This window comes from Peromyscus eremicus, unplaced genomic scaffold (assembly GCF_949786415.1).
Source record: "Peromyscus eremicus unplaced genomic scaffold, PerEre_H2_v1 PerEre#2#chrX_unloc_1, whole genome shotgun sequence".
NCBI lineage: Eukaryota > Metazoa > Chordata > Mammalia > Rodentia > Cricetidae > Peromyscus > Peromyscus eremicus.
The window spans coordinates 26,580-46,274 of record NW_026734288.1 but is presented as its reverse complement, the minus strand read 5'-3'; the positions used below and the strand labels follow the sequence as shown (position 1 = coordinate 46,274).

The 19,695-nt window shown below is 38.7% G+C and overlaps 1 protein-coding gene across 1 annotated transcript in view; it reads left to right on the top strand.

Moving 5' to 3' along the window:
- LOC131900988 (zinc finger protein 431-like) overlaps nt 1-19,695 on the top strand; it is a 93,534-nt gene that overhangs the window by 71,706 nt on the left and 2,133 nt on the right. The window contains exons 2-3 of the mRNA XM_059252302.1: nt 15,742-15,868; nt 16,062-16,122. Coding sequence (XP_059108285.1) covers nt 15,742-15,868; nt 16,062-16,122 — 188 coding nt within the window. The remainder of the gene's footprint in view (nt 1-15,741; nt 15,869-16,061; nt 16,123-19,695) is intronic.

The following is a 19,695-nucleotide window of genomic DNA, read 5'->3' as shown; positions in this document are numbered from 1 at the left end:
CATTCCCAGAGCCCACATAATAACTAACCTTTTGATGTAAGTTTAGTCCCAGTCATCTCCTGCCTTCTTCAGGCCTTGGTAGGCACTACACACAGACATATTCAGGCAAAATATTGTACAAATAAAAAAGAAAAATGAAAGAATGAAATTATTTATAGTGATATCATAGACCTGAGCCAGGAAACAAGCGTGGGCTACTTCAAATGAACTGCTGCTGGTCTTGCATGGAAGCAGTTGTGACCCTCTGCTAAGCCAGCCCACTGAGGTTAATAGAGATCATTATAACTGTCCATTTAGGAGCAGAGTAAACAGTGATGTTATTTGACTTCTCCTTGAAGATTTCTGTATTTCGTTCTCTTATCTTTTGTATCTGTGAGAATTGTGGCATTGGTACAGTTATCTTTTAGATCAAACATCAAGATTTACAGGTCACATAGGCCCCAAAGCAATCTACCTTTTACAGGGTCATTTCCTTGGTTTTCAGTTAAGACCTTGTGGTACAAGATGAATAGGCCAGAGGAATTTAGTTCCATCAATTTTTAAAAAAAAAAAAAATTATATATGTTCCTGTATAACTCTTAGGTAAGAATATCCATAGATGTCTCTGCTTTTACATTGTGATCATGATCAGAAGTGCGTTTTACTGAGCATGCTTAAGAATACACAGGACACTACGTGAATGTGTCCAGACTCCCTAGGTTAACTCCACATGCTTCCTTTGTTTAGAAAAAGCATTGTTTGGGAAATAACTCCCATTCTATCCTTGCATCCTGCAGGTAAGAAATCTTTTTCATTTCTTCTGTCTTGGCTATTGTGATGGCTATTCTTGGTAGTCAAACTGATTACCCCTGGAATTAACTAAAACCCAAAGAGTTGGGTACAACTGTGAGAGATTTTTTTTAAATGTTATGAAATTAAAGACCCATCTTAATCTGGATCATTTGAGGTGAGGAGATCTACCTTTAGCAGCTTGTTTCAGTGCACACCTTTATCCCCAGAACCCAGGAGGCAGAAGCTGTCAGATTTTCTGAGCTTGAGGCCAGCCTGGTCTACAGAGTGAGTTCCAGGGCTACATAGATAAACCTTGTCTTTAAAACACCAAAAAACCCAATCCAATGAAGAATAAGGTCCACCTTTAATTTGGATTTTACCTTCTGGTAGCAGCTGACATATATGAAAGATATTGAAGAAGGAAGCTCTCTGTTTTTTGCCCACTTGCCCTAGCTCTGGCTTTCAACTTTATTTCTTTGCTAGCACTAGAACCTACTTCCTTAAAATTGTGGTGTATAGTGAAGACCAGCTGAGACATGCAGCCTCATGGACTGAACTACTACTGGATGCTTCAAATTTCCATTGGTAGGCAGCCATTGTTGGACTACATGGACCACAGCTTGTGAGACATTCTAATAAATCCACTTTCTACATGCATAGAGAGATTAATTCTCCCAGTCCTGTTCATGTAGAGAACTCTGAATAAGGCAGCTGTGTGTGTGTGTGTGTGTGTTTTTCCACCTGCCTAAAAGGACAATATGATGGCTAACAATAGTGTTTATAAAGATGTTATCTCTTGCTCCATTATTCTCTAAGTATTCAATTTTCTATGAAGCCTACTCTTTTTAATATTATTTATTTGCCAAGACTTTGGTCTGAATTTTAAGAATAAAACACTTAAATCACTAGAGCCATCATCCAGCCTTCTGATGTGAAGAAAGACATATTTATTATCTTGTTTGAGATTTGGTTCCTGCTTTTCTTTCCTGGTTGTCTGAAGTCCCTGTGACAACTAGGTAAAAAGTACCTTAAGTTCACCTTACCTCAGTGTGAAACCACAGCACACACTTCTTGTGTGTCCTTAAATCTCTCTTTAATTTTTAACATTCTAGGCACTATTCTACAGGTAGGACAATGAATCACTCCACCCATATGGAAACCTGGGCCGTAGAAGCTAGCTAGAATCATTATGTCCAGGATGAAGAAGGGGAAGTGCCTATGGAATGCAGGAAGATAGCAGGGTCAGCTATTGGAGCCAGGGGCAAGAGATATTGAAATGCATATCTTTGCAGATCTAGAAAAGGTCTTTGTCTGGGGTGGAAGACCTGGCCAGAAACCACTATGCTGTGCCTTTAAGCATAGTGAAAACCTATTGGAGGTACTCTTGTCACTCAGGCCTGACTTGCCAATCAGGTCCTCCAGGTGACCTGCTGGTCAGAAGTTGTACATTGTCTTTCCGGTTGCCAGCTTCAAGCTTGGCTTTGAAGAGGAGCTGGAGCCAATTCTTTTGTGTGATGTGCTATGATTGTTGTTGTAGGGAGCTGAGCAGAAAGTTTGGGCAAGCAGGGAAACCACAACATGGTGAGCAAGGGCCTGCTATTCCCAGATGGGTTGGAGCAGATTGTGAGGTACAGGAGCCAGTGTCGTGGGTCCTCCCCAGATCTGGGTGAGAACCTGCCTTGGGATCTCTGTCCTTTGAGTTGCAATGTGGTACTTGAATCTCTTTCTACCTAGGGGCAGGACTCTTAATAACTTTGCTCTGTGGGATCAATCTGCTCAGAGCATTGAGAGCAGGGAGTTGTGTATAAAAATATCTTTCTAGTCAACTTCACCATGCTTTTGGTGTTCCTATGGGAAGCAGGTTGCCAAACTTTGAGAGGCCTAGTTTCTTTAGCATTTTATACATATTCAGCACTTTCATTTAAGCTTTATATGTAAGACCCATTTACAGTGAATTTTGTACAGGTTCTGAAAGGCATCTCATGTGTTGGGTAGCATTCCACTACTACACTGTGATATAGAAGACTAAAATTTGTGATTTAAATGATTTTCCAATGCTTAAGAATCAGTAAATCTCACAAAGTAGAATTTAGCTGAATGAAGATTGCCTCTAAAACACCCAAAAGATAAGTATATACTAACCAGGCCAATTAGAGATTAGGAGGCTAGAATACATATTTGCTCAGTAGAATTTTTCAGATATTTGACTCCAAACCATTACAGAGAAGCCACCCCTGATTTATAACCATTCACTAGGCCTATCCCCATATTAAAGAACAGGCCTCTACCAAGCTGCTCAAGGAGGCATTACAGGGTCACAACCAACCTTAAGGCCTGGTGTGCCATAATGTTTCAGTTTTCTTCTTGAGAAAGGCGTAGTTCTGCTAGATGGGCAATATGACACCAGGTGACAACTATTTAAAAAGGAAAATACTGTTGTGTTAAGGACTTGACTGATCAAGCAAGGCTTTCATTTAGGCCCTCAGGCAGGGAAGAGGATTATGCTTGGGAGACTTCGTAACAGCCTGGGCCCTAAATATTAGGAGCTTTCCCTGAGGGCCTGATGTATTGACAGTAAGACAAAGCTCCTTCTTTAAAACCAATAAAATGCTTGGGAGAGTTGTTATGGTCTTCATCCAGTACCTTTGTGGAGAGGGGTTGCCTCTCTGAGTAGAATGGTATGGCCCTGCCTAATAGGACTGCCATTTTCCTTGTTTAAGATGTATAACCTCAGGAAAAAATAGATGTGAGTAATCACTGGTTTGCTCTCATGCAAATCCCTAGTATAAGGAACACATGGCCATGAATTCTGTTTCAACTTTTCAAAATAATTATGTAAGATTATAACTACATTATGCCCACAGTCTCTTTCCTGCCTAAAAGCCCTACCATCGTTTTAATTCATGGCCTGTTTTTCTTTAACAGAATCACAGTAACAATAGTTACTGTTTGAATGTGACCTTTTTTTGGTTGAAGGACTTCCCAGCTATGAAGCAAAGGGTTGACTGCACTGAACAATCAGTGTGTATTTTTACAAAAAGGAATGTGTGCTTTGGAAGGGGAATAAGAAGTGCTCTGGGAGATTGGAAGATTTTCTACTAAATTACTGATTTTACAGATTAGATCCTGTCTGTCCCTAGGGTGGAAGGGCAGAGCTGAGAAGGCCTTTGCTGTCCATGTCATTTGATCTCTGATCATCCAGTAGGGGAGCTACTACTGTCCTGAATTCCATAAGGGTGGCCTTAACTAATGTGAGACCATGGGAAGCCTTAGCAATTAGGAACACCAGTGGGAGGTAGTTTGCATGTTCCTTGCAGGATTCTCATTTGACTCTGCTGTTCGCAGCTGTGAGAGAAACTACAATCCATGCCATGGTGAGTGTAGGGACCACTGACCCCAGACCAAGAGGAGCAGTTCTGCTGAGTTGTCAGAGCTTCTGTGACTGGGATGGACCATGAGCCAGACTGTGTTTCTTTTGGTCCATGTGGTGACCTGGGCTGTGGTCCTTCTCTGAGCCTCCCTTAATGTGGATTCTGTGGAGAGGGGACCTCTGCTTCCCTGCCTATGGGTGGCTCTTGTACTTATATTTGCATGTTTTTAGGTGGGTGGATAGAGCAGATTCTGGATCATGTGCCATAATCCATGTGAGTGGAAATAGAAATTAAATTTTTCTTTTACGTTGTTTTGTAATTGGGCATCATTGGACTGGGTTTGCCTGAAACAATGAGGGGATATGAGACTTTGCAGAACCCAGCAGATTACCACCATTTGCCAGAGATTTCTAAAAATTGGGGCCTCTCTGTTTGGAAGAAATATCAGTAGCCGAAGTGTCAGAAACATAACATTTAATGGTCACTTTGATTTAATTTTGTGGGAGTTGTGAAGCCTTTGTTAATTTCTGTACACATAGAATGGTAGTTGGGTAATGTTGGTCAAGATCACACTTTTCCTGGTTGAGTTTCCTTAGCCTTCTGATTAAAAGTTAACTATATTTTCCTGCTTTTGTTCTTGGCTCTTTCTATCTCCTTTATTCTTTCACAAATATTGTCAATATTTTTTATTGTTAATTTCATGGTAAATATGGAAGTCACATGGTGTCAATACGTATGTTATTTTTTCATAATCCTATTGCTGACTATTCTGAGTGTTTCCTCTGTGCCTTTAGCATTCAAATCAGAAATCCTATCATAAATTGTCACGAATTTCTTGGGATTACATTAAATTCATGCTGCAAATTTCCCGAACAAAACATCTTAATAGTGATGCATCATGTTTCCATGGATCATTTATTTTCTTCTTTGTTTATTTAGTTTTTGTTGTTGTTAATCCATGGAAAACTTTTATATTATTGAATAAAAAGTAATATAGTGATGCACAGGTGACACAGCATGTATTCTACTTGGGGATGACCTGAGCTCATATCCCAGTATCCAAGTAGGGAGGCTCATAACCATCTGCTATTTCAGACCCAGCAGATCTGACACCTTCTTTTCTTATATGTCACCTGTGTACACATGGAAGACATTTTCCCCCATAAAAACATAACACAAAATGGGGAGATAAACTTGTTTTCAAAAGTTCTTGTGACTAATAATGTAATTAGAACAAAACAAATTGCTTTAAATGTACAATACAAATCATACACCATTTCCTTGAAAATCTGTTATCTGGCATTATTTTTGGAAAAGTTTTTATTTCCTCACTCTCATGCAGACTTACAGCAATCATCAGTCATAGGAAACAAAAGGGTGCCCAAGTGATTCTAACAATTATCCTGTTTTTTTATTATAAGATAATACGAGGCTTAGTAATCAAAACTATTTTCCACGAAGTTAAAGCATCAGAAGGATTCAAGCAAATCTCTCTAATGTTAGTGGTACAGCTTTCCTCATTCTATTCATTTTCTATTATTGCCAAAGACAGAACTGGAGTGCATAAGATGAGTGCTGGCCAGTGACTTCCTGTGGACTAATTTTGATTAGAATCTGTTCCTGTTTAAGCAACCATGATATATATTTGTAGATATGTCTTTTTGTCTTGTTTGGTCAGAGGTACCATCTATTGTTGATTTTATTAATTGTCATCTAAAGTTATTGTTTCTCTAGAAAATGATGGATCTTTACCAATATTTTTTCAGAAAATTTGTTATATGATGTTATGAGTTCCTTGAGTTTAAGTCTGTGTGGGAAATTTCTGTAGAGAGACAGTTTTACTTTTTTGTTCTTGATCTTTAATGCTCATTTCTCCTTATTACTTGACATATCTGTGTTTTTCAGTTGTTGCCAACTTCATGTTTGGGTTCTTGCTGCTTAAGTGATTGACATGGTTAATATTTTGGGTTTATGTTTTTAAAATCTTCTAATATCATCATCTCTGTCTTAATTAGCTTCAGCTGTCAACGTAAAGTAGCCTAGAATCACAAACATCAATTGAGAATCTGCTCAGATCAGAATCACTAGTTACTATGTTTATGAGAAATTGTATTTATTGTTGTGGGAATGCCCTTCCACTGAGGTTTCAACCCTAAACAACTGGGCCTCAGATGGTTAAGAGATCTAGCTCAGGACACAACAGTGACCAAGCAAGAAAGGATTCTGATAAATAAAATTTCCCTGTGATTTTTGCCTTCAGTTCTTAGCTTGATTTTCTATCCTAAACCTCTACAATTGTTGATTGTGATCTGGCAATATCAGCCAAATAAACATGTTCATTACCTGAAATGGTATTGGTTAAAAAATTTAATTACAGCAAGATTTAAGCAAATTGGATCAAAAAGTGGTACACCAAAAGTGATTTTGTTGCTGAGTAGAATGTAGGAATGTGTTCTTTTGGAGAAATGTGGAAGATATTAGGACTTTAGAGGGCAAAAGCCATAGAAAGCTACATACAGAGTTTAATTGTCTATTCTTGTGGAACTAGGAATATGAGAGTGTTGAAAGTAATGCAGACAGTTTAGCTTAAGATCATAGGATTTCAGAGGGAAATAGACACCATAAGAACTTTAGCTACAGGTCATTTGTATAATATTTTGTCCTCAAATCCTTCCTATTTTCCCTGTTCTGTGAAAAAGTGAGGAAAGCAGAATTATGAAGTAATTGCCTGATTTCTTGGACAAAGTATTGATTTTGTTCGGTGTTTATTACTGATAACTCCTTCAGGTTTACAGTGGAAAAGAAGCAAGTGGTGTAAAAACAAATGGAAAGTCAGTCTCAGAGAGAAAAACAGCCCTAAATAATTTCAAATGGCAGTCCTGTAGTGAAGCAGAGGCAGGAAATTTCAAGAAGCTTATCACCATTAAAGAGAAGACCATTCTTGGCATTTGAAACCTAGGAATGTCCCCTAGAGTAGGTCTCCAGCCACCTAAGCCTTCAATATATGGAAGGAATAGGCAGCTTGTTTCCTAATCCAAAGAAGCAACTTCATACAGAACTTTCTGTAACTGTGGTCCAATCATGGTAGCATCTATCAAAACTTAGAAGTCAAATTTGGGGGAATAACCCATGTTGTACTTGTTCTGAAAACAAGAAAGATGCAAAACTGATAGGTCATAGATTTTTTTTTCCAGCAGATTTCTCTTTAATCAATCACAAAGGACTTTAGAATCTGTACCAACATTTAGGTAGAATGGGTTAAGAGAGCAATTTGCCAGCTCTGGCAAGAGCAGCCTGGGCTACTCAAGTGAGTTCTGGGGCCAGCCATGGGTGATGGAAACACAGTAAGCCCGTCTTACAAAAATGAATTTATGAACTCACCATGAAGACAGGCAGGATGGCTCAGCAAGTGAGGCACTTGCCATCACTTCCGATGAGTCATAGTCCCAGCAGGCTGTCCTCGGACCCCCCCCCCCCACAAGCCACAGTATACACCTGCACCTGCCCCCACACAAACTTACACACAACATGGAACCTTTATTTAGGTGATTTCTGTACATGAGGAGTATGGAGCAATCCTTTACAAATGGAGCTGATTTTACCGAATAAATGACAAAACCAAAGCAGTGTTGAGTCATGGTATGCATCTGACCGAGTTCTTAAAGCAAGGACAGTACTCTCCCATGGCTATTGAAGAACAGGTGGCTGTTATCTATGCAGGCGTGAGGGGCTATCTCGATAAACTGGAGCCCAGTAAGATCACCAAGTTTGAGAATGCTTTCTTGTCTCATGTTATCAGCCAGCACCAGACCCTCTTAGGCAATATCAGGGCTGATGGGAAAATCTCAGAACAATCAGATGCAAAGCTGAAAGAGGTCGTAACAAACTTCTTGTCTGGGTTTGAACCATAAAGCCCCAGGTCATAGATTTTTCCTGTGTGGTTTCAGTCCAGCACTGTTACACTCATCTATGTTTAGCAGAGTCAGAAACCCAGTGAAGAGACTGTGAGAGTTAATTGAATGAAGCTGTGAAGTTGAAGTCAATTGGTATTTTGAGATGATAAGATGTTTCAATTCCCATGCTATAATACAACTGCCATACAGGGAGTGTAGTTGCAAAGGATAGATATGTATGAAAATTTTCAGGACTAGAGTTACTTATGCCCTTTGAAATGAAGCCCCACCTGAGACAGAGCTCCAGGGTTTCTTGTTTGCCCTGCTGAGTTTTAATCTTGCCTTGTTCCAATATTCCCTCACTGTGACCACGTCCCTTTCTTTCTTTTATGGTGATATTTTAATTGTACTGAAATGTGATTTTATTTGTATGTTAATAAATAAAGTTGCCTGGGGGTCAGAGCTAATAGCAAGCCATAGTAGAAACTGGGCAGTGGTGGTGCATGCCTTTAATCCCAGCTCTTGGGAGGCAGAGCTAGGCAGATCTCTGTGTGTTCAAGGATAGAGACAGCATGGAGACACATGCCTTTAATCTCAATACCAACCATAGAAGACCTGGAGGTCTGTACAGACAGGCAGTGACGGGGTCATGTGGTTGAGTTTACAACCAATGAGAAGGCAGAATAGAAAGTCTATAAAAAAGACAAACAAACAGGAAGTAGGTCTCTTGCTGAAGAGGACAACAGCAGCAGTGAAGGGTAAGGTTTTTAGCTTTGACCTCTTGGGCTTTTATCTCTGCATTGGCTCTGTGTTTCTTATTTAACAAGACCGTTCATCTACATCTTTAAAAAATTTACTGTCTCTCATACAATACCTCCCAACTGCAGTTTCCTGGAAATGCCCCAGATATCCAGACTTTAGAATAGCACTCAGGCCTCAAAGGGAAATAAACAGCATTGTGAAGCTATGACTTTTCTTTTTGATGGTTATTAGAAAAAGTAAGAACACTCATGCACTCTCTTGATGGTTTCTTTTCTTTATTCTCTCATGTTCTCATCATGCTGTTCTCTCTCATGTTCTCTCTCATTGGTCTGTCCTATCATACCTTTTTACAGTTTACATATTCCAAAAAATGCAGGCATAGATATTCATTCATAGATAAAGACATGACTAAACACAAAGACATTCTGACAACTCTCATCCAATATATCTAAGTGGTTTCTCATGAGCAAGCAAGGGACTGTGTATAGGCATCTGATTATTCATGAAGACCTTTATCCTCTCACAGCATGGGCTTCAAGTTAGACTAGGCATTGGTGGACTGTAGCTGAAGTTTTCCTATTGATTCCTCAGGTTCCAAGGGGGATTTGCTATGTCCGTCATGGGATATCAGGGAAAAAAAATCTACATACACTGTGTTCTTATGTCTGTTAATTTTATTCCTCTGAGACAAAATTATATCAGTTCAGCTATAGTTCCAGAAGACATTCAAGGCAGGAATAACTCTAGACATAACAAGCTCTATATCCATCTACTTTATTTCTCTGGGATGAAATCCTGTCTCCATAACTGCAGTTCTGTCCAGCTCCCCAGCTCATAGTCATGCTAATGACTAACTTCTATGCTTTCAGCCTCATCTTCATCCTCTGTACCCTCTTTCTCCATCTCTGCTACTCTCTACTCCTGGTACTCAGAAAACTCTACTGGAGATCTGCTTACTTTCTATGGAACCTCTGTTGTCCTCTCTTCTCTCTTGCCATGCTGTTCTGTCCTTGTCTACAGAAAATTTCTGCCTGCCCTTTCTTTCCCTGGGCACATGGTTCTCTGCCTCCTCAGGAATGTTGTTTTATCTCTCACCTTGATATGTAAAACCCTCTTTTGTTTTTAGTCAAAATGCTCTGGAGATCCATTACGCCTCCTCAAGATGAGAGGATAGTCTGAGCTTCATTAGCACAGGAAACAAAGCTAGGCATCTCCCGCCAGCTTGTCTCCTAAGCTCAGCAGGGCAGTTAGTAACTTAGTATGTACAGCAGGTCTGGGGAGCTGAATTGTTTACCAATTGGTCTGGGCATGCAAGGATTTCATAGCAGAAGACAGCTGGAATATAAAAGGCTAGGTAACACCAAATATTCATAATAAATGGCTTTGCCTTTGGACAGACCTTTGGCCGGTCAAAGTTCAGCTTTAATACACAGCTAAATCTCTATGATATATTTTTGCAGCCCACAAGATTTTCCTGGTCCTGTCTGGCCCACAGTCAGGACAAATCTTTCGCCCCCACCAATTGCAGCCACTCAGACCCAATCAAACACACAGAGACTTATATTACTTATAAATTGTATGGCTGTGGCAGGCTTCTTGCTATCTAGTTTTTATATTTTAAATTAACCCATTTCTGTTAATCTCTACATTGCCATGTGTTCTGTGGCTTTACCTGTTGCCTTTACATGTTGCTCCCTGGACAGCAGGCTGGCGTCTTCTGACTCAGTCTTCCACTTCCTAGAATTCTCTTCTCTGGTTGTCCCGCCTATCCTATATTTCCTGCCTGGCTACTGGCCAATCAGCATTTTATTTATCAATCAATCTGAGCAACACATTCACAGTATCCACAGCAGTGGACCACTAAAGAAGTTCTGAGCCACCATTGCTCCAGCATGTATTGCAGATAGGACAGGTGTGATTCTAATGTTTTGTGGCTGTCTTGGTGTGCCAGTCCCACTACTGGGAGCCTTATGTGGTTACAGAAGATGGTTGAGTCTGCCTCTGTATTCTTGATTACTAAGAGTCCTCACTAGGGCCACCCTTATAGATTTCAGGAGTTTGCACTGCACTGTTTCCATGTGTCTGCTAAAATTTCCCCCGTTTCAGTCATTTCTCCCTGTTTTTCTCCACTCTGTCCCTTCCTTACTCATCTAACCAGTCTTATTCCCATCGCCACCTACCTCCATTATATTCATAAAATCTATTCTATATCCTCTTTTTGGGGAGAACTATTCATCTCTCCTAGAGCCATTCTTGTTATTTAGCCCTACTGCATAGGTGCATTATATTGTGATTAATTGTGTTTTCTGTGATTGTACTTTATTTACTTGCTAATATACACTTGTACGTGAGTAAACCATGTTTGTCTATGTGCTTCTGGGTTGCCTTACTGAGGATAGTAAAGAACTCAAGAAACTAGACAACAATAAACCAAAGAGTCCAATTATAATGGGGTACACCTCTAAACAGAATTCTCAATAGAGGAATATAAAGTGACTGAGAAACATTTGAAGAAATGTTCAGCATCTTTAGCCATCAGGGAAATGGATATGAAAACTACTTTGAGATTTCATCTTATACCTGTCATAATGGTTAAGAACAATAACACATGTGACTGCTAATGCTGACAAGGACATGGAGCAAGGGGATTTATTCCTTTTACTTGTATAGTCACTGTGGAAATCAATATGCAATTTTCAGAAAATTGAGAATCAATCTACCTCAAGATGCAGCTATACCAGTCTTGAGCATATACACCAAAGATGCTACTCCATTTTACCACAATGGCACTTGTTCAGCTATCTTCATAGTTGCTTTATTCATAATAGCCAGAAACTGCTATGTCTGTAATAGTTTGTGTTGATTGATAATTGATGTGGGAAGGCTCCTCCACTGAAGGGTCAATGTCCCTAAGAAAGTGGGCCTTGGCTGGAAAAGAGAGCTATCTGAGCACGAGACAGTGAGTTGGCAAGAGAGAAACCAGGAAACAATCTTTGCCCTCAAAACTCCCAAAATGATGGAGTGTCATCTGACACAAACTGCCAGATAAACCCATTCATTGCCTGACATACTTTCATTTGGAGGATTTAAAAGCACCATCATAAAAGCAAGTTTAAAAAAAAGGGAACACTTAAGGCAATTTTATGACTAGCTAGAGCCTGAGAATGTTGTCTTTTGGAACAATATGGAAGATATCAGGACTTTAGGTGCCAAAAACCATAGAAAGTTGTACACAGATCTTAACTGGCTGTTCTTATAGGACCAGGAAGATGAGAATGTTAAGAGTAATGGTAGAAAGTGGAGATTGAAATCATAGGATTTCAGCTGGAAATAGAATCTATAAAAATTAAGGTAGATGTCATTTGTGTAACATTTGTTTCCAAAATCCTATTTTGCCCATATTCTGGAAATGTAGTAATGCAGAATTAAAAAATAATAATGGGCTAGTTCCTTAAATGGAATATTGAATCTGTTGGATGGTTACTACATCTACAGTGGAAAAAAAGCAAGTGGGGCAGAAATAAATGAAAATGAAACAGTAGTTTCAGAGGGCAGTCAAGTACTGAAACAGACAGGAATTTTCAAGAAGTTTATCACCATTATAGAGAAGGCCCTTGCTATGGAAGTTAGCCTAGCAAGGTGCTCTAAAGGTAAGACTACATTCAGCTTCAATTTATGGAAGGAGTAAGCAAAGGAATTTATAGTCCCAGGAAGCAATTTTATAGAAAACCTGCAGTATCTGTGGTCTAAGCATGTTTGTGTTCATCCCAATTATGAAGTAAAATTTGCAGGATTCCACATCATGTGCTGGTCCTGGAAACAAGAAAGAATCAAAATTCCTAGTCTGTGGTTACAGTTTAGCATCTATGTTTGGGCATATTGTTATGGGCATCTATGGTTGGCAGTGTCAGAAACCTAGTGAGGAGACTGTGAGAGTCCATTGCATGAAGCTGTAGGATTGGAGCCTACTGCTGTTGATTATTTTTTTCAGTCCTTACTTTTTGGGGGACCTGCCACCCAGTTCTCAAATAAATCACACACACTGAGGCTTATTCTTTCTTACAAATGCTTGGCCTTAACTTGGCTTATTTCTAGCCAGCTTTTCTCAACTTAATTTATCCCATCTACATTTTGGCTCTGGTCTTTTATTTTACTCTATTCTGTGTACCTTTATTTCTTACTCCTTGCTGTACTGTGTACCTGGGTGGCTGGCCCCTGGTGTCCTCTCCTTTTCTTGCCCCTTCTTCCTTTTTTCCTCCCATATTTCTCCTTTCATTTATTCTTTCTGCCTGCCAGCCCTTCCTATCATTTACTGCCCAGTTATTGGTCACTAACTCTTAATTAGACCAATCAAATATTTTAGACAGACAAGGTAACATAGCTTCATAGAGTTAAAAAGTTGCAACATAAAAGAATGCAACACATATTTTCATCATTCAACCAATTCTTCCACAGCACAGACAACTATAACACATCTTAAAATAATATTCCATAACAACCTGGGTTTCAATTTGATACCACAAGATTTTGAGATACCTTAGCTATGAGACATCTTCTCAGGAGAGCTCGCAGCATATAAGGAGTGAAAGTAACCAGAGAGAGAATTGCAGGGATAGGACCATCAAAACACTTTGAAACTGAAGCCCCATGCATCTGAGATAGAGATACAGGATGTGATGTTTGTCCTGCTGTGCTTCAGGCTTGCCTTGGTCCAATCTTCCCTCACTATGTCTACATTTCTTTATTTTGGAATGTGAATGACATTCTGTGCTGTTGTATATTGTAAAGATGTAACTCATTTTCTGATTTTATAAGATGTCACTGTCAAAAGATCATCTTGAATGTCAGAAGAGACTTTGACATTTGAACAATGTAGGGACTGTTGCAGACTATGAGGGTCATTGAAGTGACTAAATGCATTTTCTTCTTGGATGACCATGAGCATATCATTTCCTGGGTCAGAATGTAGTTGACTGAATGAAAAACCACCCAGATAGGATGATTTACTTAATCACATGTCTGTCCTTGGTGACGTTCTTTCAATTGCTTGTGAAACATTTAGTAGGAAGAGATTTTCTATATGAAATTCCTAATTTGGGGTGTAATATCCATTTCTACAGCCTTAACACATTTCCTGTTCTTTGTCTACTGTGTTGTTGAAATTAATCTAATCCAGTTTCCTTGTATTTTCATGCTGTCACCACCATTACAGAACCTAACTCTGTGTCAAATAAGATTCAGTAGAAGCAATTGCTATTCAGTGTTAAGGCACTTTGGTAGCTTACTCTTTTAATTTTTTGTTGTTTTTTAAGACAAGTTTTGTCTGTGTAGCCCTGGCTGTTCTGAAAGGAGGTCTGTACACCAGGCTGGCCTTGAACTCAGAGATTCTCTTGACTCTGGTTCTCAAGTCCTGGGATCAAAGGTGGGCCAACATTCATGGCTTTTTAGTTTTTATATTATTTGGTAATGGAATGGGCCTGGGATGTAGGTTTTTGCACATGTCAAGCATATGCTGTTGTATTGAGCTTCACCCATATTTTGAATTTTAAAATTTGGCAGAGGGTATCATTCTGTTTCTCAGAATGGCATGTATGTGTGATGTTAATATTGACTGAGCTGATGGGTGATGGTGCTGTGCATGCTGTGAATGTGTTGTTCTCATTGGTTGGTAAATAAAATGCTGACTGGCAGCAGCTGCAGGCAGGAGCCAAGTGAGCATGAGGCAGGAGACAGGGTAGGCAGTTTACAGGGTCCAGGAGAGGTGAAATGCAGTCCAGTGATGCTCTCTGGAGAACTCTGCTCAGTCTACCTCCAGCATTCAGGATCCAGGAACCCAGAGAGCCAGCACATCTGGATCTCAGGTCTTAAGGGTTCCTATCTTGGCCCTGCCTCATAGGTGTGACAGTTACCAGAAGCCTCAATGGGGGGTAGTACTTCCAGGTCAAAGCTGAAACAGCTACACACTACACTGAGCCTTCTGAGTCATTGGATTGCAGGTGCATGACCTTCCTGCCTGTTTTGTTTTGAATTTTTAAATGAAAATGAGTATTTTACTTGTATTCATGGATATGTACCACAAGCATGCATCACACTGATCAAAGGATGATTTCAGAAACCCTGAACTTGGAATAATGGATAGTTGTAATCCCCCATATAAATACTGACAATTGAGCCCACCTCTTTGCAAGAACAACAAAAGCTCTTTACTACTTACCAACTCCACTACCCTATGTTGATTATTTATGATCAACATTTACATTGCTAATGTTTTCATTTGTCCATTTGTAACTATTACAACATGCAATTCTATTTATTAAAATTTTATCAATGTTACAGTTTGAATTAGGACACTTCAGGTTTCTGGAAGATGAATACAGAACTGGAGGGAATGCATAACTCTTTGTAGGATTCTCAGTAAAAAATCGCTGTGTTCCTTCTATCTTTTTTGTTGGATTAACTAATTTTTGCAAGGGAGACAGGGTCTTACTATGTACTTCTGGCCATCCTGGACCTGATTGCATAGACTAGGCTGGCATTAAACTCAGAGGCATATACCTGGCTCTGTCCTTTGAGTGTTAGGGTTAAAATTATGAGCCAATACACCCAGCTTGTCCATCTTATTCATCTTTTTTGTAGTTTGTAATTATTCATACAATTTCTCTCATGTGTACTCTGTACTGTGGATTTGTTTACTTGTCTCTTCATGTTTGTTAATAGGCATTTCTCTTGCAAGGTGATAATGTCATTCAAAGGGTACATAAATGACAGAGGTGACCCTCTTATTCAGTTTCCTTCTAAAGCGACTTGGTAATTACATTATAATATCTATCATGGAGTGAGTGTAGAGAGCACCAGAAGTATATGATTGTACTGTCAAAGAAGCATACATTTACAATATTGTCAGTATAATGTTTTCTGTTCTATATATGTATGGGATGTTTTAGAATACAGTGACCTATGATGATGTGCATATTGACTTCACTTGGGAAGAGTGGACTTTGCTGGATCCTTCCCAGAAGAATCTCTACAAAGATGTCATGCTGGAGACCTACAGAAACCTCACTATTATAGGTAAGACTGTACTTTCTCTCATGTTTTATAGTAAGGGTACAACTATTCCTTGGCTTTGGATCCTCCTCTGTAATTTGATTGAGAAAGAAGAATGAGTTGAGTAAATAAGTAATTGTTCTAAGATTCACTGAAGATAATAACTTAAATTTTACAAAGTGTTTAATAATATACATTTTCTGGTGCTATATTTTAGGATACAGTTGGGAAGACCATAATATTGAAGAACATTGTCAAAATTCTAGAAGACATGAAAGGTAATTGTCTTGTGCAAGCAGATACAAATGTGCATCTGAAGAAATTGTAATATGTCCTGGATGTTTTAAACAAAAGCAGCAGTATTAATAAGCACCACTTAAAGTGCATTGATGATTACTAAATTCTCACAAAACCATATACCTCAATTTTATATAGGTGGATTACATATGCAAGGCATTTTTTTTTAAGAAAGGAGACAATGCCTTAACCGATATCACCATTTGAATCATAGCACTATGAGAGCTCTGCTGTAGAACTGCTAATCCATTTATTTCATCCTACTCATATTACAAAAAGTATACACATTGAAGAGGTGATAAGTATATCTCCAAAACATTCTAGTAAGCAAAGAGTTCATAGTAAAGCTCATATTGCTCATATACTTGTTGTGGCTATGCTATATAGTGAGAGGGGTAGAGTCAAGAGCCAAGGGGCAGTTGTTGTGGAGAAACTAATCCCTATACCACAAGTCTGTGAGGACAAAAAGTCAAATTAGCAGAAAGTTTTCCTGTGCCCCACCTAATCTGTAGCCGCTCAGACCCAAGTAAACACACAGAAGCTTGCTTATTTTAATTAAAATTGTTTGGCCATTAGCTCAGGCCTACCACGAATTAGCTCTTACACTTAAACTAACCCATTTCTGTTTAATCTATATGTTGCCATGTGTTCCAGGGCCTTACCTGTGTGCCATTACATGCTGCCCCTGGACAGCAGGCAGGAGTCTCCTCACTCAGCCTTCCTCTTCCCAGAATTCTCTTTTTCTGCTTATCTCACTTATACTTCCTGCCTGGCTACTGCCCAATCAGCATTTTATTTATCAACCAATCAGAGAAACACATCCATAGTATAGTATACAAAGTGATATCACCCATTATTTCTCCTTTTCTTTCTATTTAAAAGGAAGTTTTTAACTTCAACATAGTAAAATTACATATAATAGAACAGTTATCAAGCAAGAATTACACTTACAATATCTAATCTATTTGTATTTTGTAAAATTAAAGAACATATTCTATTCTAAATTTGTGAGTCTAAATTTTGATATCTAATTCATTTTTTATCATAACCAAGGAAAATTTTCACTATATCTATCTAGTCTTCAACTACATCAAAGACCTCTGAAGGATATAATATTACCTAAGTAAACAGGAAGTGCACTTTAAGCAACTTCCAAAAATCTAGAATGAAAGAGACAGCTGGCTGCCTGGACAGTCATCCAAAGTTCTTCTGAAATGTTGGGGCATCCATTTTCAACCCATAGGCCTAGAGTCTCTCAGTCATTTCTCTCTGTGTCCTGTAGAATGTCTGGCTGTTTCTTCTGCAAAGCAGGAACCTGAAGAACCATTTTATCTTGCGAAGTTCAGTGGTCACCTTCTTATGGGTCCTGCAAGTCCAGTCAATAAAACATTCTTTCACACAGTGCAAGCAAGAATAATTTCTTGCCCAAATGACTATTTTTGCCAAGAAGAAGATAAACTCCATATGGAGTGTCTTTGACGTCCATCCTCCTCTCTGAAGTAAATTGGTGCTGCTGGGAGCATACGTGTCTCATTGTCCAGGAAAGTCTAAGTTTTTAAAACATGTTAAATCCCATATTCTGTAGGTCTTTGAAGTGTTTGAAGACTATACTATATCTATGTATACCTAGAAAACTTAAGTTTGACTGTAATAGAAGACTAATTATTAATCTGTATTTCTTAATTATCCATTACAATTTAAATGAGTTACATAAACATAATACCTTAAAAATAGTGGAAATAAATATATAGTATAAGAAAATCTACTCTAAATTTATATCAATAAACTAAAATCTATAGCAATGTAACACATTTTAAACAAGTTGCTCTTTAAAAGTAGGTTCAATAATCTATCCTTTTATCTTATCATATCTCTATCCTATATTTCCATATCATATCCCCCTTTCTTCTTTTAGAAATATATTGACTATGACCAATAACAATTTGTAACCAACAACCTAAACACAGACAAACATCCATAATCTATTTTTTTGGGAATGTGGGTGTAGTTTTCTAGGTGACTTCCTGCTGATAAAGGGTGTTATATTCTTATGAGGATACAAAGAAAATTTTAGGATTATGGTCAAGTTCTGACTGGAGTATTCTCTGGGGCTATATTCTCTGAGCCAGTTGCCTTGAAGTTGATTTTGGATGTTAAATGATTTATGCCATGGTGTCATTGGAGATCTTTCAGGGGGTCTTGGCTGGTCAAACCATATTAGCCTGGAAGCAATCCACAAGTTCTCATCTACTGTGTAAATAAAAGCAAAACCTCTTTTCCAAATCAGTGTATCCATAAACATAAATTTTGAAATTGAGATAACTTTAAAGTATATATATTGATTAACTCAGCAGTTTTTACAATCAAATGTCTCTCTGCAATTAAAAACCCCAAACATAATATAATCCAGATTTTCTGTGTAATATCCATCCTTATGTGGCTTATATTTATACTACGTTTACTGTCCCTTCAAAGACTTTTTTAAAAAAAACTCTTTCTTTATATAACTGTGTATATTCCTTTTCTTCTCTCTTCCACACCTATGTACATTTTTACACACAATGTAAACTGTTTAGGGTTTATCCCATCTACGTTTGTCTTATTTTGAATCTATAATCCTTATCTGGACAGGAGAGACATTAAACTGCATGGCCAGGACAAAAAGTGGCGGGCTTGGCTGCTGACCCTACCCATTTCAAGTTTTCAACATGGCGGAGGTAATTCACCTCCAGCTCTGGTTCATGTGTACCACCAGCTCTTGGAAAAACTGGGTGTATGCCTCCATTAAAGCAGTGTGTGGCCCAGAAATCTTTTTTTTCTTTCTTTCTATTTTTCTCCTCTGTATTAGCAAGAGCTATATCTACCATGCAGCATACTGCACAGCTTGGAGATTCCTCTGTTGAGGTGTGGTGGAAATCCACCATGCTGCAGGTCAACAACACACTCTGCTGTGAACCCATCATATTGTAGCTCATGGCTTGTCTAAGATACACAACTATGAAGCTGTTTTTAGCTCCATTTTAGAATCTTATTTTTTAAAACTTTCACACGTTTTAGGTGGAAATTCTCACCCTATGACTTGGCTCCATTTGTAGCTGAAAGGTTTCCTGTGTCCTTTCCAGTCTGTAGCTGTTCAGACCACAGTAAACACACAGAGCCTTATATCAATTTATACTGCTCACCCATTAGCTCAGGTCTACCTCTGACTAGCTCTTGCACTTAAACTACCCCATTGCTGTTAATCTATATGTTGCCACATGTTCTGCGACTTTACCTGTGTGCCATTACATGCTTCTTCCTGGATGGCAGGATGGTGTCTCCTCACACAGCTTTCCTCTTCCCAGAATTCTCCTTGTTTGCTTATCCTGCTTATACTTCTTACCTGGTTACTGGCCAATCAGCATTTTATTTACCAACCTATTAGAGCAACACATTCACAGCATACAAAGTGACATCTCCCATCAGTCAAACTGAGTTCAATGTGGAAATCTTTTATTTGTTTTTCTTCCTTTACTAGGGATATCACATGTCACTTTGGATACAAGCCATTTGAG